At 37.1% G+C, this 25,914-nt stretch overlaps 1 protein-coding gene across 3 annotated transcripts; it reads right to left on the bottom strand.

The window, feature by feature from the left end:
* Nucleotides 1–365: 365 nt before the first annotated feature.
* Nucleotides 366–25,210, bottom strand: LOC127658007 (brevican core protein-like). 3 transcript variants are annotated; one of them, XM_052147069.1, is made up of 14 exons: nt 25,054–25,210; nt 17,243–17,325; nt 16,528–16,905; nt 15,153–15,327; nt 14,831–14,958; nt 14,057–14,350; nt 12,728–13,732; nt 6,104–6,862; nt 4,570–4,677; nt 4,233–4,391; nt 3,496–3,578; nt 2,830–2,974; nt 2,567–2,752; nt 366–2,099 (listed from the first exon to the last, which is right to left on the bottom strand). In XM_052147069.1, exons 1-14 carry the CDS (start codon nt 25,056–25,058, stop codon nt 1,981–1,983), a joined length of 3,627 nt encoding a protein of 1,208 aa, XP_052003029.1. In that variant the 5' UTR covers nt 25,059–25,210; the 3' UTR covers nt 366–1,980. The 3 variants fall into 3 exon arrangements, with proteins under 3 accessions (XP_052003029.1, XP_052003027.1, XP_052003028.1); XM_052147067.1 differs by having other exon boundaries at nt 367–2,099; nt 5,876–6,862; XM_052147068.1 differs by having other exon boundaries at nt 368–2,099; nt 2,567–2,749; nt 5,876–6,862.
* Nucleotides 25,211–25,914: the final 704 nt, after the last annotated feature.

Below are 25,914 nucleotides of genomic sequence, written 5' to 3' on the forward strand. Positions count from 1 at the left end.
AAACTACTAGCAGCAAGAACAATATATAAACCAAGTCTAACAATTATTCACGTTTTGTATTTATAATAAAATCCATAGGAGATGGATATTTCAGAAATATTTCTGCTATATTTCTCTTAGTATAAAATGTCTGGATTACAGCCAGAGACTAGACACATATCTATCTTACAGCATTGTGTACACAATAAATAGTCACTTTATAGATTTCACAATTCAGTAAAATATATATATATATATACATTTTAATAAAATAAAAAATATTTTTTTAAAAGAGGGGAAAAAACTTTATTTTGTTAACATTTGTTTTTATTTATTTATTTATTTTTTCAAATCCAGAGGACCACAGTGTCCTAAATGATGTATTATGTGACACCATATACTGGTACCTCATAATTCGATTTTTTATTTTTATTTTGGCACTGTCAAAGAACAAAATTGTAAATATAATTACTAATGACAATACCTAATGTGTATTTAAACATATTCAGTTTCTGTTTTACAGTTATTTGTATCACTTGTAAATTACATACAAATGCAGTGTCTCTAAACTATGACAAAAAGCAATCAAGTAAAAACAATTCCCATGAATCCACTTCACAAATGTATGACATTACATAGTGATGCTAGTTCGAGTGTTAACCACAGATTATCTAATTCTAGTGTTAATCTAATTCTTTATAACCAAGAGTACACATATATTTAAATATTTTCATTTTTGATTCAGCCAAACAAATCTCCCAAATTTAGTGTAATTTCATATGACTGCAAGACAGCTGATGTGGTGGATGTCTTTTGAGCTTGGTCTGGTTGCTCGGTGGTGGGGGCATTAAGATTCACCAAGGTTTTGATGTTATCTGTAGTAAATGGAGCCTCTCTACTGAATTCTACATCAGCCCGGAACTCCCCTGGTTTTGTAGGAGAAGACACAGTGTGCCAGCTGGGTGTTTTGGTCACATCAGGCAGCAATGTGACCTCCATTTTTTGTTGTGATTGCTTGGAATGTAATTCATTTGATGATTCTATAGTGATGAAATACACCCTGGTTTCAGGCCATCAAAAACTAAAATGTGATTTTGTTAGTGATGCATCCCTGTAATGTTTAGTAATAGTCTGTCTAAAATGGCCATTCCCCAAGAGTGTGAAATAAACATGAAAAACAGAGCACCATCTTCTCTTAAAAAAATATTCAATCTAGATTTGGGCTTAGAACTCAGAAACATTTGTGCATTGTATAAAGAATCTACCCTATTTCATAAAGCTTCACTGGCCCAACATTTTGACATACATCAACAAACAAAAGGGATAGGTTTGTGTCTTACATGACTTGAAAGGCAGGGCTTACAATGCCTTTTTTTTTTTTTTGGACATTTAATTCCAATATTCTAATACCAACAGAAAGTATACAAATATTATTGTGTATTACAGAAAACTGTGTCCACATAAAAAATAAAATAAATGTTGGTCTACCTTTAGTCTACAAAATTCCTGAACTTACGTTGAGTCTTGATAGGCAAACAATTCTAAGTAACACAAGACATGGTGAATGACTGGTATGTTTAGGCACTACAGGGGAATAATGTAAAACATGATTCAGACCAGCTGAGGTTAGAGAGCATTTATTTCATAGGTTTATCTTATAATTTACAAAAAGAAAAAAAGGAATGATAAAAAAGGATGTAATGAAACGTGATTGGTCCAACATTTATAATCTTTTCCATCAAGTATGCTTATAAAACAGGGTGACAGTTAATTGTGCTTTTATCTTAGAGTTACAAAGCATGTAACTCAGTGTCATGGTGTACACAAAGGGAAATGAAGAAGAAAAGAACTTAGTTAAGGTGGGACAGATTTCCTATAATAACATTGCTGTTATATAAAGAATATGGTGGGGTTGACAAATTAAAGTCTCTAAGGAGGATAAATGAAAGGCTGACATGATAAGGAGGGAATGAAAAGAAAAACAAAGAAAAAAAAAGTGTTTTAAAAGTTCCATTTTATATCCAGATATTCAGGTGTTGTTTTTTCTGTTGTTGTATCTTCTATGACTATTTCCTTGTTCTGACCAGTGGGCCATGTTACCAGTTCTCTGTTTGAGTGCGCTGGTCCCAAAGTGAGTAAAATACATGAAACAAAGATAGATCAATAAGCTATTTGGATTCAATGATCTTAGGCACATGTGTATTATAATATTCAAATACTGACTTTTCTAATAATTATGTTGTATTACATCAGTGATTTACTGGGACTAAAAAAATAACCCAGCAACTTTTCATAATTTCCCACTATATGTGTCATGTATGCATCCAATAAAAACGAATCCCTTTTGTACTATCTAGGTGATATATACTGTATATGTTGATGTACACTGCATTTTGAAAAGTGGGAAATGTTTTACATTGCAATTTAAATGTTCAGTTTATTTTGCGATATTACCTGCTTAACTAATTTGACATGTCCTGTACACCACCCCACCATGTTTGGCTTCTAGTAAGTGAGGTGGGGAGGGAAATATAGTACAGGGAGCTGCTCAGAAAGGTACCCTCCAAGACATCATTCATGTTCTCACCTGGTGTACAGGTGATTTGAGGCTCCTCCCACTGTCCGTTGATCTGACATGTGATGACAGGGTTCTGTCTCTGGATGAAGCCTGACTCACAGTAGTAGCGAACCTGTGAATTTGCCCTGTACTTCAGTTGCTGCCGTCCAAACATCTTAGCATGGAGTACAATAGGGGGATGGCCACAGAAAGCTGCTAAAGACAAACCAATAGATGATGAAACTTGTCCCTCCATTGGACTGCATTGCCCCTGCAGAAGGGGATGCACTCACCAATGCCCTTCTTGCAGGTATAGGAGAGCTGGTAGTTACAAGGGATATCACTCCAACGGCCATCATCATACCACACCATGACAACACAATCCTCCCCTGACAGGAAGTAGCTGTCTGGTTGTCCACGATACCAGTTCTCATATAGCTGATTGAGAAAGAGACAGAGAAAGCAGGAACAATCAGAAAGAGAATGAGGTGTAAACAGAGAAAAGGTAGATTAGATGGCTGTCAGAGAGAGATAAACACAAAATGATCTACAATATGAAATCTGTACACTTGACAGATTCATTCTCAGAGATGCTGAACAGTCAGTGGCTGCATTCTAATTTGTATACTTTATATTATGCACTAAAAGTATGCATTTGAGTACTGCATGCACAAGGAGTCAGGGTTTGGCAGGCTCCAGTTAACCCCAACTACAACATTGTTACAAAAGGATTTTTCACATTTGATGGCCATAAAAAAGCTGTTGAATTAAAAAAACATTTGCAAGCATCGTGTAAATTGCAAATATTTGATTATAATATTTTAGATGTTTTACAAGTCCCTGATTTTTATTTAGAAGGCTCTGACAAGTGTGAAATGAACATATTCCTTGTCACATTTCTTCAACCGAGAATAATGAAAGAGAACCGTCACAAACAGAACCATTGACATTGGGCTCACCAGTGGGCTTCCATCTGACCAATGGAAATCTCCCTCAATGGTCTTGTCATTGAGACCTGTCCATTGATATTCCCTGTATTTATCTATGGAAAAAGAAAAGCACAGAGATCCCAAATAACCAGCATACACTGACACAAGACAAAACATACATTTTAATTCCAGCTTAACACCCGGATGCAGCTTATTCAACAGACACACACAGGCCCTTATACACTTGATCCTCAATCACTCACATGAATCAAAGATGGGATGTGTTCAAAGTACTCCAACAATTTGGTGATTCTACAGAGTTGCAGAACAGAATGCAGGAACTCTCAATATTATGTAAACAAACCTTGTCATTTACTGAGTTCCTTTATGTACTGAAGGCAAAACATGCTGAAGCAGTTTGACACACCTCTTTTTGACTCATCTTTTGTGTGTACTGGACTCAACCACTTTAAAGACATATAAATCAATCAGTCAAGCTGTGAACAACTGGCATAATTTCCAATTAACAGTAAAAGGTATGTTTTTCACCACTTACTGTATATATACAATGCTGTATTTATACAATAGTACATTCCTAAAATGTTTCCAATTCTGCAATCACCAACTTATCACTTAACCTGATAATGGCACCTGGTGAAAACTATTCTGTGTTCTTTCCAAGTTGAAATCTTTAACATCATACGATAAGTCAAACTGATCGGATCAGCAGGAAAGAGCCACTTCTGAGAACAGCTGTTTAAACATACCATTGATGAACTCCTGTTCCTCAGGTGACATAACAGAGACCAAATGCCCACCATACATGCGACAGTGCTGCTCTGCCACCTCCCATTTCTGCCGTTTAGTGAAATATTTGTAACAGAAGCCTTGGAACTTTTGCCAGCCTGGTTCGCAGTACTCCAGATCTTTGTAGGGAGAAACAAGAACCATGAAAAGAGAGGAAAGCTTAAACAGCATTTTGGGATTTTGGATTTTTCAGAATGTAGTCTTAAAGATTTTTTCAGTCTTGCAGTCTGTCATGAAGACATTGCAGTTAGTTTGATCATTACTAAACAAGTATAATGAGGTGTACAGGTAACTCACCTGTCTGGCAAAAGTCTCCTCCATAGGTTGCTAGACAGAGACACTTAGGACCATTTCCACTGTCCACACAGGTGCCTCCATTTTCACAAGGGTTTTCCATACATGCATCTAAAAGGTCAACCACACTAATTTAAATTCAATCCCCTTCAGTGCTGTTAGGCTAAATATTTTTTTTATCCTTCAAGATCATACTAACCACACGATGGTGCTACTATGCAGGACAAAGCCTTGTAAAGTTCAAAGAACATGCTAGCACTAAAAACTGGGGCTCTGTTTTTTCTGTTATCAGTTTCTTGTCTTTATGTCCCCACTAAACCAACTCCTACTGCATGCATGACTGAAATTATTTCATATGATGGGGTTGCACACACTTCAGATACATTTTATTTCCATCTTTATCTGCCTGCAATGTAGTTCTTGAAAAACGTGCTAATCAGTTTCTACAGACTAGTGCATGTCAGTTACCAAGTTTCCAATTGTTTAAAGAGATGTGTTGGATGGCGTGTGTGGGATGAGACAGTGCTCCCCTCTGGGAACATATGGTATGTTACTTTAAGTATGGTATGTTAAGTAAATTAAAAAAACAATAAATCATTTTGCGATCATAAATTTATAGCCACGTAGAAGAGTTTTTCTGAGATTATGCATAAAAGCCGCAAAAACTGCCTAAAATAACAATCTGAAAGTATTCAGGATTGAATAATAATGTAGTTTGAGAAAACAAGAATGCAGTCAGCATAAAGCAAGCCTTCTTGGTCTCCAGTCAAGGTTTAAACAAAATGGAGGACTTGCAGTCTGAAAGTTAAAGGAATAATTCAGCCTTTCTTATGTGGAACACAAAAGCAGACGTTTTAATGAATATTGCAGGTACACATGAGATGTTTATTCACAGTAGTTCACATGTTCATGTGAAAACTGTAGCACTAGTGTTAAACACAATGCAAGTTCTTGCATGAACACACGTGCCAGAACAAGCTTTTCTAATGCACTCATAAAAACACAACTGATCACAAAATGTTTACTCAGTGTGCCTTAAATTTCAGGTTGTTTCACACCAACATTTATTACATGCCTTCAGAAGATTCGGAAAATGACGTACGCATCGCATAGACTGTTTAATTATCATTTATATCCCTTTTTAAGCTTAAAAGTCAGAATATCCACTGAAATTGTATTGAAAAGAAGGGCTGTGATATTCATTAAAAGCATCTCCTTTTGTGTTCCACATAACAAAGAAAGTTCTTGGATTTGGAACAAGAAAATTATGACCATAATATTGTTGATTCACATACAAAGATTAGTTTACCTAAATTGTTGCCTGTTCTTACCAACACTCTCTGTGTTGGCCTGTGATTAAGAGTGGCAGGCTCAGATGGGGTTTTTGCTTCAAAATCATCTTCCATATTTTCAGTGTCTTCTTTTATAGTTATATGGTCATAATCTTCATTGTTTTCATTGCCAGCTGATGTGGTGGATGTCTTTTGAGCTTGGTCTGGTTGCTTAGTGGTGGGGGCATTAGTAGAATCAGATTCACCAAAGGTTTTGATGTTATCTGTAGTAAATGAAGCCTCTCCACTGAATTCTACATCAGCCCGGAACTGCCCTGGTTTTGTAGGAGAAGACAAAGTGTGCCAGCTGGGTGTTTTGGTCACATCAGGCAGCAATGTGACCTCCAGAACTGTAGGGGGATCCACAGTGCTTGCTTGCGTTTTCTCATGATCATTGTCTTGTATATCTGTAGGGCTGGAGGGTGTAATGGTGGCCATATTTGAGTATGGATGCTTAGTAACCGAAGACCAGTTACTTGACAGCTCTCCTCCTGAGGACTCATCCTCATAACTACCAACCAAGCTAAAAGTTACAGTGGAATTATTAAGCTCTGTGGATGTGGTATAAACGTGATTAGGTTCTTTTCCAAGCCCTTCCTGCTTAACCTTCTCCAGATATTCCTCTGCAATGCCCAGGCCAGAATGGGTGCTGCTTTCAGGGAAGAATCTTTCAGTCTCCCGTGGAGAAATTATTTCTACCTGTACAGGCTGATGTGCGGATGGGGTGCCCAACAGGTGAGGCATAGGGGTGGTCAACAGTGTTACAGGCAGGACATCATGATCACCGGAGCCTTCAGATGATTCAGTTTCTTTCACACTGTCAAGTGCTATGCTCGTAGTCAAGTGATCACTGACATAATCAACTGCAGATACAGGAACAGTCTCAGCCAAGATCTCTCCAATATGATGGTCTTCAGAAGTGTTCTGATATATAACACTAGAAACTTCAAATCTGGATTTAAAACCTGCCAGCGAACAAATAAAACACAACAATTTTAATTGAGGGATAAATCAAAAGGTACACCATTTTTAGGGGGATTAAACTCTTTAACCATTAAATGCATACCTCAGATCTTTAAAGACCCTGGACCTCATTCCACCCCTTACCTCATCCATTTTTTAGTTATACCCCAATTTCTTTAGTATTCTCTTTCTCTTACAATCTTGAATCGTCTAACCAAAAAAAGGGTGAGTATATACACAAAGCATAATATTTTAAATTTACACCCAATATAAAAAAAAAAATTATATATATTTTTTTTATACATTTTTTAAATAATAATTGAGATATTTATGCTGATAAATAATGCGAAAACGTGTCATCACAGTCTGTGAAAAATTATAACAGATAAATGGCATAAAGAAATAAAAATATAAAGGAGTGTATTTTAAACCATCTTTTAACAACTTACAAAATATTACAAACAACATCTGTTTTTACGAGAAAATAATGCTTGGACTTCATAGTTTTACACTTGTGCCCATCATCTAACGATGTGAGAGACTTCAGAAGACACAAGGACATTTCCGGTAAGGGAACATAGTGAGCAATGATGCTCCCTGATTTTTACAGTACATTGTGGGATTTTATAGGGAGCAAACATAAACTGCAGTACGAAGAGTGTGTTAAAATTCATGCTGCTGCTGCTGCAAACCTGGCTGCGAAGCCTTTGCAGCCTGAAAAGTCTTCTGCCCCAAAACAAAGCATGTTGCAAGCTTCAGTTACCATCTCACATGTGGCTTTTACTTATAACTGAGCATTTATATATATGATGAGATATATATCATGTATTGCCATTCAGCCTAAAAATACAGATAAATAATTTTTGGTCCATAGCACCCAGACCTATCCCATATGCTCGTACACATACTGTACAGTACATATACATGTTATCTGTTTCTCAAGGTTGCACTATTGTTTCAGTGATTGACTTTTGACATTGCTGTTTGACAAAGAAGCAACATGGAAGTAAACTATAGCAAGTACAATATATGAACAGTCTGAGATTGATACTGCCATTTGGGTGTACTACTGAAATTCAGTATATTGTATGTCTATAAAGTAGGGATATCCCTATACCGATACTGGTACAGGAATCGGGTCCGATAAAGCACTCATTTACTTGTACTCGTGCTCGTAAAAATGCTCCAATAGAGTGGGAAGGACTATCATAACGTCAGAACTCCTTGGTCTTAACAAAACAGAAACACTTAAAATAAAAGCTCTGCCAAACTAAAAGCTCAATTTAATTAAGGGAAAAAATGTATGACAGAAATAGACCACGACTGTATAGACAGTGCTGGGCGGAAAACTTGTGAATTGTAATCTGGTACTGATTACAAATTATATGACAAAAAAATGCAATCAGTATCGATTACATTTTTGGGGTAATCTAATCTGATTACTTTTGGATTATTTTCAGACTGTTTTATTTACATGCATTTGAGTAGGATAAACATTTTAACATCAAAGTACAAATAGGAAGAAAGTGTATTCCATTCTTTATTACTATCAAAAAGAGCCTCATAAACAGAGCTCCTTTTGACATTTTAAAAAAGTGCATTTTTCATTACATGAATGAAATAAACATTAAATCTTACAGCAATGACAGTGCATGGCGATACACTGAGACATCAAGTTAATTTTAAGTGCAAACAATAGCAACATTACGAATATTAATTAACATTAAATCAACAGAAATTACTAGGTCAAAGCTTTCATCTAAAAACACTGAAACACTTTTAATCCTTACTGCTTATTGATAGTCCATCATCTATTCCAAAGCTAAAATAAGGGACCATCCCGTTTTTTTTCCCTCACCCCATGTGGTGACGTTGTGACTCGCCTCAATCCGGGTTGTGGAGGACGAATCTCAGTTGCCTCTGCATCTGAGACTGTCAATCCGCACATCTTATCACGTGGCTTGTTGAGCGTGTTACCGCAGAGATATAGCGTGTGTGGAGGCTTCACGCTATTCTCCATGTCATTCTCCACAACTCACCACTCGCCCCAATGAGAGCGAGAACCACATTATAGCAACCACGAGGAGGTTACCTCATGTGACTCTACTCTCCCTATCAACCAGGCCAATTTGGTTGCTTAGGAGACCTGGCTGGATTCGAATTTGTGATTCCAGGGGTGGTAGTCAGCGTTTTTACCCAGGCCCCGATCGTCCCGTTTTTAAAGACGAAAAGTCATGTCTGTATAAAATCACTGCATTTGATAAAAATAATAGAAATATCATGTTGAAAATAAATTGTTATACTTTCATTTGATTCAAGTTTTAAATGTAAGCATCATTTTGATGATAAAATTTAAATAAATTGTTGGAATCGTATAGAATTAAAAAAAGAAATGGGTATCAGACTCAGTATCAGTGAGCACCAAAAAGAAAGTATCGGTACTCGTACTCCTAAAAAAAAAATGGTATCAGGACATCCCTACTATTAAGAAGTGCCTGAGAAAATACATATGTGTAACTTATTTGCAGCTTATGTGTTAAGTGCGGCTCAATATGCGTTCGACAGTCAGTTGAATCTCATAAAATGGAATTGTGGAAGACATGAATACCATTCTATCATTTGTTGCGTCATCTCTTTGATATATGAAAAAATAAAACACTAAATATAACCAAATATATTCTGTTCTATTATTTTCTAGTTGTCTTAAAATGCTTTGACTATTTTAGACTATCTGGGTATTTTGTAGATCCATTTGTAAAATAAATAAGTGCCGAATTGCTAAAGACCTGAGCAGGGGTGGGTAGAGTAGCCAAAAACTTTACTAAAGTGAAAGTACAATTACTTTTAAAAAAAGAATTACTCAAATAGAATTAAAAGTAATAATGTTAAAAATGAATCGAGTAAGAGTTAGAAAGTATCCAATAAAAAGAATACTCAAGTATTGAGTAAATAGTTATTTTCATATATGACGTAATTGATGTACTATATTCCAATACGCATTTAACATGCACTACAGAATGATTATTAATAATAATCATTATTATTGTTATTATTATTATTATTATTATTATTATATTCTTGTTAAAAATGGAAATTGTCATCATTCACCACCATGTTGTTCCAAACCATATGCAATTTTTCATCCATGCATCATATTAAAAGGAAACTTCACCAAAATATTAAAATGCTCTCATTTTCTCACTCTCATGCCATCCCAGATGTGCATGACTTTCTTTCAAAAACACACAAATTAAGATTTTTAGAAAAATATTTCCACTCTACTGTTCCTCAAATTGCAAGTGAATGATGACTATAACTTTGAAGCTCCATAAACCACTCCAGTGATTTTCAGAAGCAATATGATTATTCTGGGTGAGAAACAGATAAATATCTATAACTTAATAATATATAAAGTTCTTTTTTTTTACTAATAATTCTCCTTCCTGCCCAGTAGATGGTGATATGCACAAAGAATTGAATCAAGAATGAGAAAGTGGAGATTTATTAGTAAAAAAGGATTTAACTAGTGATCTGTTTCTCACCCATGTTTATATCCCTTCTGAAGACAGACTGAGCCAGTGTCATTTGAATTCCTTTAATGCTGCCTTTATGTGCTTTCTGAGCTTCAAAGTTTTGGTTCCCATTCACTTGCATTCTATAAACCAACAGAGCTGAGATATTCTTCTAAAAATCTTTGTGTTCAGCAGAAGAAGAAAATACAAATAAACATCTGGGATGGCATGAAGGTGAGTAAATGATGCGAGAATTTTCAATTTTAATTATTCCTTTAAGGAGATGTAAATGCTAGCAGAATGCTAGCCTTAATCATCATTTAATTTCACTGCATGTTTTTTCCGCCTCCATAGTTTGAAAGGGAATGGTGACTGAGACTGTCAGTCCATTCTGTCTAACATCTTTTGGTTTCCACAGAATACAGAAACTTTCATGGGGTTGGAAGAACATGAGGACGGGGAAATTAAGATATTATATGATATAATGAACTATCACTTTAAGGACACTTGGAAACCTTTTTCTAGTAATTATTATGGTGGAAAAATGTCACGCAGTCCCAAATTATTTATAATGTTTATTTATACACAGAAACAAGATCATTCTTTATTCATGCCTTTAGACATCACAGCTTTTTGTATCTTGCGTGAATTTAGTTCAAAGAATTTAGATAATTCATTCTGTACACTAAGGGTAAATTGTTGTCCATAAGACAAAGCCGCCAGAATCTGTCAAACGCACCGAGGTAAAGACAGTTTCAGGTTGGATATTCGACGGATATTTGTGCTGTCAAACCTCAATCACTTTCAAAACAGTTGAGCTACAGACTCCAAATAAGTGTCATTATGTTGGAAAAATTGTGCACAACATTGCACATGCCTTATTTATTCAGCCATTGGGGCCAGGGTAGCTCAGCGAGTATTGACGTTGACTACTACCCCTGGAGTCACGAGTTCGAATCCAGGGTGTGCTGAGTGACTCCAGCCAGGTCTCCTAAGCAACCAAATTGGCCCGGTTGCTAGGAAGGGAGAAGTCACATGGGATAACCACCTCGTGGTCACTATAATGTGGTCTTGGTGAGACACGTGGTGAGTTGAGCATGGATGGCGTGAAGCCTCCACATGTGCTATGTCTCCATGGCAACACGCTCAACAAGCCATGTGATAAGATGTGCGGGTTGACGGTCTCAGAAGAGGAGGCAACTGAGACTTGACTTGACTTGTCGTCCGCCACCCGGATTGAGGTGAGTAGCTAACCACGCCACCACGAAGACCTACAATGTAGTGGGAATGAACATTCCAAATTAGTAGAAAAGGGGATAAAATAAATAAAAATAAATAAATAAAGAAAGAATTTCAGGCATTAATTCGTTTTCCAAAACGAATAGGCATGTGAAAATGTGAGCAGCATTCCATATTCCTAATTGAATTAATTAGGGAGCGTAAACAAAGTACAAACATTTTTACATTCGAATATAAATTGCTGTAGTGTTGAACGCGACTCGAGTGACTGTGTGCAGCTGTGAAGTTCAGCTGTTGTAAGAGTCCCATTAAAATATCTCAATAAATTACACATTTATTAACACTTATTAAATTAAAACCAGTAATGTAACGCAAGGAACGCTACCCATTGTAATGAAGTAAAAGTACAAAATTTCCATCAGAAATTTTCTTGAGTAATTGTGAAAAGTACCCACCATAAAACATACTCATAAAAGTACATTTTACTCAAGTAAATGTTACGGAGTAAATGTAGCATGTTACTACCCACCTCTGCACCTGAGGTATGTAATAATTTTTGGCAAAAAGCCCATACATTTAAGGGTGAATTTCACTCTAAAACTAAAATTCTGTAAAAATTCACTCATGCTCATGTTAATCTAAACCCCCATGACTTTCTTATGAAGAACAAAAAACTAGAACATTTCATGAATATCCCTGTGAACTTCCTTTTGTGTTCCACAGAAGAAAGAAAGTAATTCAAGTCTGGACTACCTGGTTTCATAAACATGTTACTATACCTACATTTTTGCCAAATTATGTTGACATGGCTCATTGTATGTATCATGGCACTTTCCTGGTTAAAATAAGCACTTCATTTCAACATTTCATTTCCTTTCACACAAATCACGAGTAAAACAACAGATTATCAGTTCATTAACACTTTTTGCTCTGTTCTTCACACAATGCTGCTTTACGACTTTAAAAACACTTACTATAGTGTATAACTTGTAATGCAATACATTTTAATGTTTTTTTGGGTGAACTATCCCTTTAACAAATGTATTATGGCAACTTACTCTTAATGTACCTGTACTCATATTGACTGTTATTAGAAACCACACCCAAGCTACTTACTCAGACTAGTCTTGTTCAGATCTGTTAATGAGAAGGTTTCTGTGGTTGTCTCAGATGTAGATGCTCCATATGTCTCCGATTTATCTGCGGTGATCAGACGTTCTGTCACTTCTGTAAACAAAAGGTTCAAATCTTCACCTGAACCCTCTAAATATGCAGTGCTGGATGGGCTAACTAAGGTGGACTGAGTCGTGTGATCTAGACCCAGGTCTTCATCTGGCTCTGGAGTTTCTGTAATATTCTCTGCAATACTCTCACCCTCAGGAAGATATGTTGAGGGACCTGGTTGGACAGTAGGTTCCTGAGTTGTTGTCTCATTGCTTGGATCATATTCCAATGTAGTTACCTCAGTGGTCATGGAGATCTCACTATGCTTATTATCTTCATTGTCATCCTCCAGGTTGGTGTTAGGCATGGGCTGGAAATGTTTGGACCCATCCATCTCTTCTAATTCAGAAGATGGTTCCTCTTTTGCTTCAGGCTGAGCCTTTGAGGGTGGGATGTTGTCAGTAGGCTCTTCTGGCTCAAAGTTTGTCTCTGGCATGTGTTGGTAATACCCATGATTGCTGTCTGTCACATAATCACTTGTTGAAGCTTGCAATACATTTGATTCTCCCTTTGACATGGAATGGTTGTGATTTGGCTCCATATAAATCTCTGGAACAAATTCAGCATTAATGGGATGGCTCATCTCTTTTTGCCTGGTGACCTGAGTGGATTCAAGTTCTCTGTCTGTGCTAGTTGGGATGGTGAGATTGCTATTGGTGCTAGCAGTGACATCATCCTGAGGGTTTGGGGTCTGATTGCGTTCTCCTAGTTTTAAAGTAGTCTGTTTGCTATAAATGGACTCAACAGCACCCTGAGCCTCATTTTCTGACTTCTGAGTGACCTGATCCACACTGTACTCCTCCTGGGGGTCAACTAAAGTCACAATATGCTGGTCGATGTCTTCTGGCTCTGTTGCCATATGATCTATAGGAGGGACTGTCTGAGAGTTGCTGTTAGCTGCAGAGACACATTTATCCAAGTGTTACTGATGCAGTTTGTCAAAACACAATAAGCTGAATTGGAACCTCATGACAACACAAAAGTAAAACTCTATACTCCCATCTCATGCAGTGTCAAAATTTTGTTATAACTGAAAACGGGTCTCTTAGACTATGATCTGATGGGTTTGGCCTAACTATGCATACGTTCAGAGAAAATTGATTGAGACCACATTTAATAATCCACATTTGGCTGGACAATCAAAAACTTTCAAGCAATTATTCTATAGTAGACTACATTAATTATAAAATTATTTTAGGTTGAAAATACATCTTTAAATACCTCTGAAGCAGTAGGCATCATGAAGAGTGTGTGGCTCAGGGAAACCTGTCTGATTGCTGAAACGATAGACTGTCTTGACACCAGGTTCAGAGCCTCCGCAACGCTCACGAGGGGTCACTATGGGGTAGCGAACACTTCCATCAGCTAGCCATCCTGGACTGCAATGGTTCAGACCATCATTCCAGGCAGCATATAGCTGGCCTGTGGTGGCTAGCTGAGCTCCCTGCTGCTCACAGTACACTTGAGCTTCTGAAAGGCTGAAGCGCTGTGATGTCGGCCCATGGAAAACCTCCCCTGAAATATTTTTTTTTTCAAAGAATCAATTAAGAGCTTTTGAAAGACCTACATTTTTCACAAAAACCATGGCCTTAGTATTATATTCTATCTGCCCCCAGACCCATTTTGAGAGACACAGATAAAATGTTTTGACTTAGACCAATATAAAATATGAATATTAAATATTAGACCCATCATTTTGAAAAACAGTCACACAAGAGCATAAAGTGTCCTTCACTGACTTGGTGTATGAGCGAATTTATTTAATTTTCGACCAAAATACCAGATAGGACCTTATAAAATGGGTTATGAAATCCCAACCATCAAAGGATGAACAAAATAATGTTGTCAGTATCAAAATGTACTAAAAGAAAATTAGATACTGACCAAAACCACAGGTTAGAAATGTGGATCATACAATGCATAAGCATATCATTTGACTGGTTGCAAATGTGTTGTTATAATATCAGCGATATTGAGACTAAATAAGTGGTTTACCATGGATGTTTTCCACATAACAATACACATCATAGAGCTCATCAGTATCCATCACGCCATAGTTTCTAACCCCTGGTAATCCATCCATGTCTCCAAAACAGCCTTCACGAGGAATTTGGATTGGGTATCTGAGAAGGCATTACATTGAAATGAATAATCAAGATACTATGTTTTTGTGTTTGCCATTAGTTGAAACCAACTAGGCATATCTGTATTATTTCATTATGACTTCATCTGTTTCATTTCATTGATCAAAATCTTATGCAAGTATTATGCTTCACAGGCTGGCTTCACTGGTTATTTGATGTGTCAGTCCACTCACCTCACAGAGCGATCTGAAAGCCAGCCAGCATCACACTGCTCATAGCCACTGTGATATGCGGCCAACAGCTGCTCTGGAGAAGCCATCTGAGCACCGATGTCCTTACACGCATCCTTGGCCTCATCAAAAGTGAAGGCATAGCGACTGGAGGATTGGCGATAGAGGAAGATGACACCTAAGAACAAGCAGCATATCAGTGCTCTCATACTGCATATCAATATTTTGGAACTTTTAGTAAGTGTTATTTACAAATTTCTTGTATAGAATTTATTTATATAAACATTATTAAAATAACCCCAAGTCTACATGTTGAATGAATCATGAAATAATTAATCTTGCTTTTTATGTTTGTGTTCAGGATAAGTTACTATATTGTAACATATTGCAATTTAATATGATAATTTTTTGAAAGGTTAACATTACTTGAAATCTCAGCATTCAGATCTGTAAATATCAGGTTCAGCTGACCTAAAAGTTTGGGAACCCCTGACTTAGGCTTCAGCTTCAAAGCCATATTAATATGCCTTTGTCAGGATAATTAAACCAAATAACATTTTTGGTTAATAAAACCAAGGCTATGAGGGATATTCGTACAGTCTATTCAATGTACTTTGGTGTTAATCATTCAGTTAATGAAATTAAAAATACACTATGGCAAATAAATTCAAGGGGACAAAAATCTCTGGAAAACATGGGTTAGAATATAGACATAAGCTGCATCTGAAATCACATAATGTCAGAGTATGTACTGTTTTTTGATGTGGGATGCACTTTTTTGCTAGTAAAACACTATGTTCTTAAAGTATGCAGGTGAGTAGTACAAATAGTTTCTGGACATGCTTCAATCAGGAACGTGAGCATTGTCCCATTATCTGAATATATGACGTAAAAACAACCGCAAAAATAATGTATTCTTGTTTTTCTTAAACAAACACCATTTAAGCACATGGAACAACTTCTTGGTGTATATATAGCACACACAATTGAGAAGAGCCACCCAACTTGCGATTTTCCACTGTTTTTTAAAGCTCCTGGGGCATTATGGGATAGTAAAGTGTCCAATCGATATTCCCTTCAGAAACTAGCCTGAATAGTAGGTCTTCCAGGTATTTCTTGCTTACAGTTTATGAATACTGAGAATTCAGCATAGTTTTTGGCGTACTACAGGAGTGAGTATGCATATTCGAATGCAGTGATTATCTAGAACATTTACTTTACAACAATACCCAATGAACGTCTATCCCTCTCAGCCTCATTTTCAATCGCTAAAAATGTAATATGGCATCTCACCTGACTAAAGTCTTTTATTTTCTTGACAACAAGTTAAAATCTAAAGTTGTCACAGACAGTGGCTTTAAAATAAAATAACCCTAACCTTTTACTTTGACCTGGGCTTGGTCATGAGCATCCTCCAAGCCATGCTGGACCTCGCAGCGGTAGAAGCCTGTATCGTTGTGTATCAGGTCATCCAGTCTGAGGGTGAGATCAACTGAAGAGGCAGCATAGTTCAAAAGTGACACCCTGCCTTTATACAGCTCGCTCACCTTTACCCGCTCCCCACGGGCCACGAGGATCTCTGTCTCTTGGTTAGATGAAAGAAAGCTCCATTTGACTCGTGGGTGGGTAAGTACCGCATGCCGTCCCAGAGAGAGAGGCCGGGACAGAGTCACCAGGCAGGGCAGAGTCAGGGAGCCTCCCAAAATGGCTGACACAGGGGAGCTATCAGGAATGGTCACTTGTAGTGTAGTCTCATCTGAAGGAAAATGAATAAACAAATGAGATACTTATTAGCTGAATGCTTAAAGCTTGAGTTCACTGTGAGTTTTCCAATTTGCAAAGCTTTTAAAGAAATTCTAGTGTGCATTTACATTACTGGCTTTGCATTGCTGGAAAGCAATTGAAGAGATATAACCTATTTTTTCTGACACTCAGTGGCTGAAATGATTGCTATTCATTCTGACCTACCATTCAGTGCAACATACAAGGCCATTTAAAATGGAATCTAGTGTGAATGTTTCATTTGAGCTTTAAGAGGTGCATTTGACCTTAAGTGTTATTTATCATTAATGTATGGTAGAGGTGAGACAGACCTGCCGCAGAACAGTGGACGGCTGAAGATGACAGGACAAAGAGACAGATGGCACACAGCAGTAGATGCAGGCACATCGCTGGTCTAAGACAGGAGTGGGATAGTAAAAAGAAACAGTCATTGCAAAGTTGAATGGGTTCTGTAAAAAGTGTAATGTAATTTTACATGGGAGTAAAAAAAAGAATTTACTTCAGTGAGACACTAGAATAGACATTGTCTATGGATAAAAATTAACATATTTCTTTGTTATACAGTAATTCATGTAATTTAACTACATTTTGTTCAAGTGCAAGCTCATGGAAATTCATGGGGGAAATGGCATACTGCCTTGTGTGAGAAAGCTAAAAAATTAAAAAGTTATTTGTGCCTTTGCTGTTGCCAGATTGCTTGAATTATCATGCACATTGGAAGTTTGACATAAGACCCTTTTAAACTAAATTCTAAATGTAGTTCTAATTTTAATAGTTATGGCAATAGCATTATGCCTTTTGTAATCTGTTAAAATAAGGAAAAGCAAAATCATTGTTTAAAAGCAGGAACAGAACGGCTTTCCGGCAATTCTTAACATAACACAAAGATGTCAAATAGCACATTAAACATTTTCAAAGCAAACCCACTATACATCTTTTTAGAGGGTTTGTTTATTCTTTACACAAGGACACTCTGCAAACTTTAGACTTGAAGGCAAATTTATTGTGGCTTTACATTTTTACGAGCCTTTTTTTTTTATTACAGAGGTTAGTTGAGAGCTTGCTGAGCAGAGGATTTGGCAACCCTGTGCTATGCCCAGCTGGCATGATTCAGAACTTTGGAGTCTTTGGGAGCTCTTGTATGTGCTCAGAATACTGACGATTGACCAAACAGACTAGCTTTCCTTTTCGAGATATGAGCATGTCTTTACCAGCACATCCATGTCCACTAATGTCATCTTTATGCAGCCCTTAAACCAGAGAGCACAATATAGGCTGTGTTAAGCAAGACAGAAAGGGAATGTTTTTAATGGGTAGATGGTTTCTAAGTAACTGGCTGGGGGAAAAAAATAAAGGGCCACCTGCTAGATCCACTGAAATACTCTTTGTAAAAACTGAATGAATTTGCATAATCATACCTTGAAAAAAGAGCCAGAAACAGCAAACTAGACATAACATTGGTGCACAGGCATTTGCAGTAACTTTGAAAAAATTTAAATATCCCTGAGACATTTAACAAACCCAACAAAATAGAGTAAGTTTCAGCAGTACGTTTACCACAAGAAATTTTGTTAGATTTCCACATTGGACTGCAATCACAATTTAAATGATGTGGAAGGTAATGAGCTGATTACATCAATTTAACATGATAACATATCATTGAGGTGAAATGACTTTAATGACAGGATGTTTACGAAGATGTCTATCTAAAATAAGCCGCCATTTAAGTAGCTAATTGTTACTGTTCTCTGTACACATTTAATCTTTTTCAATGAACCAGATGTGAAATTAAAGACTCCATTTTTGGAAAAATACCATGTGTAATGTTATCTAATAGAGCTCAGGCTGATGGAATGGAAATTTACAGATGCAATGTTAGTTTTAATCAACAGAGAGACATGGATATGCAATAGAACAGGCGTTTTGGTCTGCTGAAAAATGTATCTGTTTACTACTGCTTTGGGTATGCGGACAGGAAGATTGGGATACCAAATTCAGAAATTACGGATGAATGGGTTTAGACGTACATTTAAATATGAGGACGCACAAGATTGCATATAAAATATCAACTAATATGACTTTAAAATCTGTTTGACTTCATGCCTCATTTTATTAGTAATTCACACAAGATCATTAAAAGAAGCTATTTTTACTATTTGATGATGATTCAAAGTAATTTATATATACAGTATATAATGTGTAATTTGTATTGTTTACCTTTTGAACTCATAGTGCTAATATGCTAACATGCTATACGTGTCCATAATATGCACTGAATACACTGTTATTGTAAGTCATAATGACACTGCTGCAAAGATTTAAAAGTGTGACAATGGGCATATCACAGGCAAAAGCATGATGATAGGCATACCTTACTTTGGGCAGATGTGTGAAGGGCTTTCGGGTACAGATGGCACATGAGTGAATGGGCACTTAAGAGTAATTGTGTAGATTTGATTCTTTTTGTAGACTAATAAAAAAATTGCTTTACACATTCTTGGAAATGTGTCCACGCGAATGCTCATACAGATGTACACTGCTTGCCAAAAGTTTGGAATAATGAACAGATTTTGCTCTTATGGAAAGAAAATGGTACTTTTATTCACCAAAGTGGCATTCCACTGATCACAATGTATAGTCAGGTCATTAATAATGTGAAAAATTACTATTACAATTTGAAAAAAAACCTACTACTTAAACTACTTCAAAGAGTTCTCACAAAAAAAAAAAAATCATCCACATGCAGCAATGACAGCTTTGCAGATCCTTGGCATTCTAGCTGTCAGTTTGTCCAGATACTCAGGTGACATTTCACCCCACACTTCCTGTAGCACTTGCCATAGATGTGGCTGTCTTGTCGGGCAACTTCTCACCCACCTTACAGTCTAGCTGATCCCTCAAAAGCTCAAAGGTTTAAGATCCATAACACTCTTTTCCAATTATCTGTTGTCCAATGTCTGTGTTTCTTTGCCCACTCTAACATATTCTTTTTGTTTTTCTGTTTCAAAAGTGTATTTTTTCTTTGCAATTCTTCCCATAAGTCCTGCACCTCTGAGTCTTGTCTTTACTGTTGTACATGAAACTGGTGTTGAGCGGGTAGAATTCAATGAAGCTGACAGCTGAGGACATGTGAGGCATCTATTTCTCAAACTAGAGACTCTGATGGACTTATTCTCTTGTTTAGTTGTACATCTGGCCTTCCACATCTCTTTCTGTCCTTGTTAGAGCCAGTTGTCCTTTGTCTTTGAAGACTGTAGTGTGCAATTGTCTTTGAAGACTGTAGTGTGCAATTTCAAGCATTGTATAGCTTTCATTCCTCAAAACAATGATTGACTGATGAGTTTCTAGAGAAAACATTTTGACCTAATATTGACCTTAAAACATGCCAGTCAATTGCATACTGTTGCAACTCAAAAACAAACACAAAGACAATGTTAAGCTTCATTTACTGAACCAAATAGCTTTCAACTGTGTTTGATGTAATGGCAAGTGATTTTCTAGTACCAAATTAGCAATTTATCATGATTACTCAAGGATTAAGCCTGTCTAGATTTGATAAAAAATTACTTTTTCCAAATAGTGATGGTGCTGTTTTTTATATCAGTAATGTCCTGACCATACTTTGTGATCAGTTGAATGCCACTTTGGTGAATTATGGTTGTTAAAGACTACTGCCATGGAGAAGAGGGGGTGTGTGCACATTCAGATACATCCTCTAAAAGTGCTTTTAGACTATAATCTACGTCTTTTTGTTAAGGAGAAAAGCTCAATATTTTTGGCAGTTTTCAGAAAGCTGCCAAAAATGGAAACATGGAAGACAGGGCCCAGCAACCACAGGAGTGCTTAGGCAGGCATCTCCGTGGACGCCTGCTGTCTGGAATACTGAATTACTTCAACTTTACAAACAGCTGAGGAGAGAGTCCATGCCTTCATAATTTAGGTCACGACAGTCTGAATAGAAAGGGAGATGAGGAGGGAGGCGCCAATTTACTGACATCACACCATTGACTATGCAGACTGCATGAAGGCATACACACACACACACACACACACATTATTAAATCGATGTTGATTGCTAGTAGTTATTCCCTCTTGACTGCCACCAGTATCAGTATCAGGTGATGGATCAATGTTTGCACTCTTTATGGTAGTAAGTGCTTCTCATTTGCTTTCAACTCTGCTCAACGTTGTTACATTGCCAATGGCTTTTGTCAAGGTTTTTTTGACAGAAATCGTTAACTCTTATTAAAATTTGTTGATCTGCAGTCACTGTGGCTTCACAAGCTGATATATGTGTGAAGCTGTGAATGTCCCTTGTATCCACAATTCTGTGCTGCAGATTTGTTTTTTTATTTCCCATATCACACCCATAGTGGATCTTTATGGACAGACATTTTCTTGTAGTCTCATACAAGAGAGCAGACACAGCTTTCCCACTCTTTCTCTCTCCATCAGTGGAATGAAGCTCTGTTTAGCATTTTCCTTTTGCTGTCTTTTTTTTTTTTAAATGTCTCTGTTTTTCCATATATTGGTCTGTCAGCTTGCATGGACACTACAATTACTCTCTCAATGCCACACCAACCATTAAACTCCCTTCTTAACCTTGCATGACTCTGGCTGCATCAGAAAATACAACTTTGGAGGTTGTATATGTCAAGTCAAGTCAAGTCAAGTGGTTTTTATTGTCGTTCAACAATATACATTTAGTACAGTACACAGTGAAACGAGACAATGTTCCTCCAGGACAATGGTGCTACATAAAACAACATAGGACAAACACAGAACCACATGAGACTACACAGATTAAATAGCATACCTATATAAAGTGCACGTGTAAACGTGTGCAAAAAGTACGGGACAGTACAATAAATTAATTAAAATTAACAGGACAATGGGCACAGTGAGAGACAGTGCAGCGCCGACCAGTACACAGTAGTGCAAAAAGATGACATGAATATGAAGATAAGAATGTATCAAGGCATGTCTGAATCAAATATTTGCATCAAATCCTGTTTACTGAGATACCTTCATCTGGTCAGTTTTTGAAGGCAGCATAGATCCAGCCTTTGCTGCCTAAGATATTCCAAAATCCTGTGTATGTGGTGTGGTGTGGTTGGCTGAAAGAATAAACCTGGAATCTGATGGAGCAAAGAGTGACAGCAGAGGAGTGAACGCAGAAATTTGTTTATAAATATCCAGCTTTTTTTTTTCTTTTCATGACTCAATTTCTAGCAAGAAATAAGCATTGCAGTTTCTAAATGTTTGCTTGGATCTAAAGTTCACTAGAAGTACTTTTTGATCATTAGACATGACATTATGGTGCCTTCTGAAAGGCTATCTGAAACCAGAATCCTTACGTTGTGAATTTGTAAGCAATTTAGTATGCCTGTGAAGTTACTGACTGACATTGAGGCATCAAGGCAGCTGCCTTAGCTTTCAGACACATCCTCAGTGTGACTTTGTCCATTACCATGGGCAACAAATTCAACCCCAGGAAACACAGATCAACCAGAACTCATGGAAAGAGAGAGAGAGAGAGAGAGAGAGAGAGAGAGAGAGAGAGAAATTCAGTAGTTCCCAGGTTGCAGATGTCTGAGGTTTTATTAGCCAAGTAGGCTGTGGTAGATCGTGCTCATTTGTGGAGTAGACTGACTTTTCAGGCATGCAGTCATTCTCTCTGAGCTCTGAAACCGAAGAAAATGGATCTGAATGGTGGACTGAGCTTTACTGAATAAACTGTACCAGCATTAAATAAAACCTTTATAATAATATTGACCTGTTTAAATTCACTGTATTACTTTTTTTCAAGCTGTATAAGTTGTAGTCTTTATATTTGGTCAAACGCAGGGCTATAACTACCATCAATAAGCCCCCTCAAAATTCAGAGTGGTTAATCAATGTGGGGTTTTCAATTACTGAATCTTCACACAGAGACAGCTGCTAAAGGCAAACTAAGATTTTTAGTAGAATATTTTTGCTCTGTAGGTCCTAACAATGCAAGTGAATTGTGACCAGACATTTGAAGCTCCAAAAAGCACAAAAGGGCAGCCAGTACATGACCCCGTTTACACCTGGTATTAAGACATACGAATGTGGTCAAACATTAATTTAACCAGGGGCCTGGGTAGCTTAGTGGTAAAGACCTTGGCTACCACACCTGGAATTTGCTAGTTCTTATTCAAGGGTGTGCTAAGTGACTCCAGCCAGGTCTCCTAAGCAACCAAATTGGCCCGGTTGCTAGGGAGGGTAGAGTCACACTGGGTAACCACCTCGTGATCGCTATAATGTGGTTCTTGCTCTCGGTGGGGCGCGTGGTGAGTTGTGTGGTCGGTCGCACGCTCAACGAGCCATGTGATAAGATGCGCGGTCTCAGATGGAGGCAGCTGAGATTCATGCCACCCGGATTGAGGCGAGGACTTAAGAGTACACTGGGAATTGGGCATTCCAAATTGGGAGAGAAAGGGCAGAAAAAATGCATTTAACCATTTAACCTGAATTTAAAAAGCAGATATATACACAAGTGAAAGAACTTCATAGATCTTGTCAGATATCAACATGCAGCGACACAAATGGGAAGCACCAACATCTGAAGCTTATTTAATACAGATACTAAAATAACAGAGATTTGCTGCGTTTTTAATTAGACTATATTTCAGCTGCACCTGGGAGAAAGAGCGCACCAGGTTTATTCAAGCTTTTTTTGTCTTTTATGCTTTTTTATGCAGTTTAATATCATGCAGACATCTTGATTGATGTCGTCAAGAAACTAAGGCCCTCCCCTTGAAATCCAAACACAAGTGATCACTGGAGATGCATTTAGCGACCAAGTGTAAACAGCGATGTCTCACCTGATCACATGTGATCGGATTACCCAAGATGCATCTTAATACCTAGGTGTAAACTGGGTCCATAAGACTCCAGTGGTTTAATAAAAAAAAGTGGTTTAAAATATTAGTAATCATACACTTGCATTGTGTGAACCTACAGAGCTGAAATATTCTTCTTAAAATCTGCGTTTGTGTTCAGCAGAAGAAAGAAAGTCATACCATGAGGGTGAGTAAATGAAAGAATTATATGAAAGAAACTGGGCATTTCAAACAGCAGACTGCCATTAACGGACAATTAACATTGACAACTAACACTTCAGAAAATTAAAATACTGGATCCAGTCCTAACCCGGACAACATCACAAGCCAACTACTCAGAGCCATTTTTATATCATGTTAGTTATAGTTTGGCATTAATAGGGGAAAAACCTGAAGGACTTAAACCACTTGATTTAGTTGCAGAACTTTAACAGAACTTTCCAACACTCAGTTATGTGTCAGTTAAATATCTTCAGTTAACAAACCTCCTTGTGCAATTGATCATTTTTGTCCAGTAACTTTGCTATGGACAAAATTACTCTACATGTTTAAGACAGCAAAACCAAAATATAAAGACAAATATATACAGTATTGAGCAAAAGTTTTAGGCACTTGCAATATAAGCTTAACATATCTTCCTTGCACTCTATATTTCATTATAAGAGCAAGCTTTACAATACATGACACTTTATGTCAGAAACAGGTGGCTTCTCTTTGACAGAATGCTCAGTCTGTGAAGAGTAAGCACTGTCCAACACTGACAAGCTTTCAAACACATTCTAAAATTAATTCTGACAAAAAAAAAATCGGGAATATGATAAGATGTCCTTCATCAACGAACAAATATTACATCATATTATAACAACATTTTAAATGAATATTGTTCCATATAATCTTGGCATGCAAATTAACAAAGCATGCCATTGAGCATTTGGTTCGGCTGTAGCAGGCTAATGGCCAATCCACAGAGAGGATGCCATATGAATATTCGGCACACGGTATGTCCTTCATTTTCCTCTATATGAGCTGCTGTATCAAACTTAACGAAAATGTAGTGTTTTTTTTTTCTTCTCTCTCGCAGCATATCACCTTTTAGTCAACATTCATATTTCAAAAGTAAAAAAAAAAATAAAAATAAACATTTTATTAGTGAATTTAAATTTTGAAACCAAAAATATAAGTCTGCAAAATAGAATTTACTGATACGTAATCATTATTGTCAAATTGCTGTATCGATTTAAAGCCACATAGCCTACCCCATTCCGAATATTCAGGTGATAATTCTGTGGAAAAGTCTTGAGAGATCTTGTCTAAGTCCGGCTTAGATGAAGATGATGGAGGCTGTGTGCTCCGACCAGAGGAGAAGAAAGAGAGAGGGGATGACAGAGTGGAGGAATAAACCCGCCAGAATGATCTTTGATCAACCCACTCTCTTCAACCAACAGGGTACATTTTCCTATTTGTCCCTTGGCGCGATGAACAAAGTGGGACGGAGGAAAAGTTCAAATTACCAAAATTCAAACACAGGGAGACGAATAAAGACAAAGAGAGTGGGTGATTCCACATCCCCATTTTATGAAAATGACATTCACACATGAAATGTTATTCTCAATAAATAAAACCACGGGAGTAATTTTATTGGTCGTTCACGCAGCGAATGCGAATTGCGTCCATTTACGCGTTTTCCGAATGTTCCGTATAAAGATCATGCCTTTGCCAAGATGAAATAAGGCACGACATGCAGGTTTTTATGCTTAAAACGACCTGTAAAAATATTATTTGGATGGTCTTACACTGTGAAAGAGTAAAAATCAACCCCTCCTTTCACTGCAAAATGTTTGGGAATCGTTTTACAACGTAGTTTTAAGGAAATACAGGTTCAATTAATCACTCGTTTATTTTTAAGGAAGGATAAACATTGTATTAAGCAAGAGTCCAAGGTTGAATGCTTCAATTCATTTATAGGCTACTAAATCAATAAACTATTTGTTAAATGAAAATTAGGCTAAATGGTTAAGTAAACATCCAGTTCTGCAAGCATCTTATTAGATAATTAACATTATCAAGGCTGTTAGCTGGATGAAACTGACTATTGAACCCTACTACTTCTGCATGGT

This window comes from Xyrauchen texanus, chromosome 17, assembly GCF_025860055.1.
Source record: "Xyrauchen texanus isolate HMW12.3.18 chromosome 17, RBS_HiC_50CHRs, whole genome shotgun sequence".
In the NCBI taxonomy this organism is placed as follows: domain Eukaryota; kingdom Metazoa; phylum Chordata; class Actinopteri; order Cypriniformes; family Catostomidae; genus Xyrauchen; species Xyrauchen texanus.

Excerpts from the sequence above, each read along its gene's own strand:
- LOC127658007 (XM_052147067.1), bottom strand. Across the intron at positions 6,863-12,727 it reads TCTGAACAAGACTAGTCTGA|GTTTTAAATCCAGATTTGAA; the intron begins GTAAGTAGCTTG and ends GTTCGCTGGCAG. Across the intron at positions 2,753-2,829 it reads TACCTGCAAGAAGGGCATTG|CAGCTTTCTGTGGCCATCCC; the intron begins GTGAGTGCATCC and ends GTTTGTCTTTAG.